Here is a 1,659-nt window from a genome sequence, read left to right on the forward strand (position 1 = left end):
TGTGTGTGTGTGTGTGTACCTGTGTGTGTGTGTGTGTACCTGTGTGTGTGTGTGTGTACCTGTGTGTGTGTGTGTGTAGCGTTTCTGCACAGAGTCGGAGGGGAAGAACACTCTTCAGTGTCTGAAACAAAACAAGAACAGCGAGCTGATGGATCCCAAATGTAAACAGATGATCACCAAGAGACAGATCACCCAGAACACAGGTACACACACACACAGGTGTACACACACACTCACAGGTGTACACACACACACAGGTGTACACACACAATCATTCTAATAAAAAATATAGGGGGTTATAAATTAAGCATTAGTGGAAGTTAATTAGGTTTTATGTTTTATAATTTATTTCATTTTTTATATTTGTTTTTTCTTTATTTTAAGGATTTGTTTTGTTTTATTAAAAGGTATTAAATTAATTATTTTAAATAATTTGTTTTTTATATTTTATTATGAAATGGTTTTTTTTTAAATACATTTTGTATGTTTTAATTAAATGTTTTAAACATGGTTTTTAATCAAATGAATCTTGCGTTTCCGATATATTCAACCTGTTGTGTTTTATGAGATGTATTTATATTAAAGTAATGCCGTGTTGTGTGTGCTGTCTCTCTGCCTGCAGACTACAGGCTGAACCCAGTTCTGAGGAAGGCGTGTAAAGCCGACATCCCCAAGTTCTGCCAGCCGATCCTGAACAAGGCGACGCCCGACAGCGAGCTGGAGGGGCAGGTCATCGGCTGCCTCAAGCTCAAGTACGCCGACCAGGTGAGACCAAGCCCTCTTACCTGTATGCAGAGGGGGAGTAGAGGAGTACACATACTTTGTTACTGAGTACATGTTTCTGGTGTCAGTAGTTTACTCCAATACTTATTTTTCTGACGACTTCTTACTTCGACTTCTTACATTCCATTTAACTGTAAATTACTGCTTTATTTTATTGCTATTTAATAGGGCTGCTCGATATATCGTTTCGTGACGATAATCGCGTTATGCGCATGCGCGATATTGACATCGCAGGACGTACGATTTTTTTATTTCTTTATTTTCTTTTTAAGGACGTGCGATATTAAAGTGGACCTATCATGCTATATTTGAATAATATAGTGTAGGACCATACCTATATAAGGCATATTTATACTTTTCATTTTTCAAAATACCAAACAGATCATGCATTTTAGCCATTCCTCATTTCGCTCAATTTAACACTGTCTTTGCATCATGGGCTGATTCTGTGAGAACAGCACCATCTACAGGCCTGGCATATGTACTACAGCGTCTCCAGCGCTTTCTGACGGCAATGTCCGTGGCTGTCTCCTCCTGATTGGTGGAGTTGGCCCAATAGCCGTAGCGCCACTTCTGTGACGTCATAGAAGTGTTCAAATCTGGATCAGTCTGGATCAGATCCGTTGCAGCCCCTTTTTAAGAGATTTGGGTATGGAGGAAAATAGAGAGGGTTGTGTTTTCTGACACTTGGTGAGTTCCCTGGAACACCGGGGACACATGTTCATGTATAAAAGACGTACACAAGTGCATTTTGCATTATAGGTCACCTTTAAGTAGGCAAATGAACTCAAACACGTCATGTTACAATTCTTTTGCCGCTTGCTACAAAAGTACTTGAGTGAGTGACAGCAAACCACCAATCACAATCATTCTCGA

The 1,659-nt window shown here is 39.7% G+C and overlaps 1 protein-coding gene across 1 annotated transcript in view; it reads left to right on the plus strand.

The window, feature by feature from the left end:
• Nucleotides 1-765, plus strand: part of LOC104962802 (Golgi apparatus protein 1-like) — a gene marked incomplete at both ends in the record, with an annotated part of 1,451 nt that extends 686 nt beyond the window's left edge. Inside the window, 2 exons of the mRNA XM_010791301.1 lie at nucleotides 80-203; nucleotides 623-765. Coding sequence (XP_010789603.1) covers nucleotides 80-203; nucleotides 623-765 — 267 coding nt within the window. The remainder of the gene's footprint in view (nucleotides 1-79; nucleotides 204-622) is intronic.
• Between the last annotated feature and the right edge of the window lie 894 nt (nucleotides 766-1,659).

Source organism: Notothenia coriiceps, unplaced genomic scaffold, assembly GCF_000735185.1.
Source record: "Notothenia coriiceps isolate Sejong01 unplaced genomic scaffold, NC01 NC01_scaffold00035371, whole genome shotgun sequence".
NCBI classification, from domain to species: domain Eukaryota; kingdom Metazoa; phylum Chordata; class Actinopteri; order Perciformes; family Nototheniidae; genus Notothenia; species Notothenia coriiceps.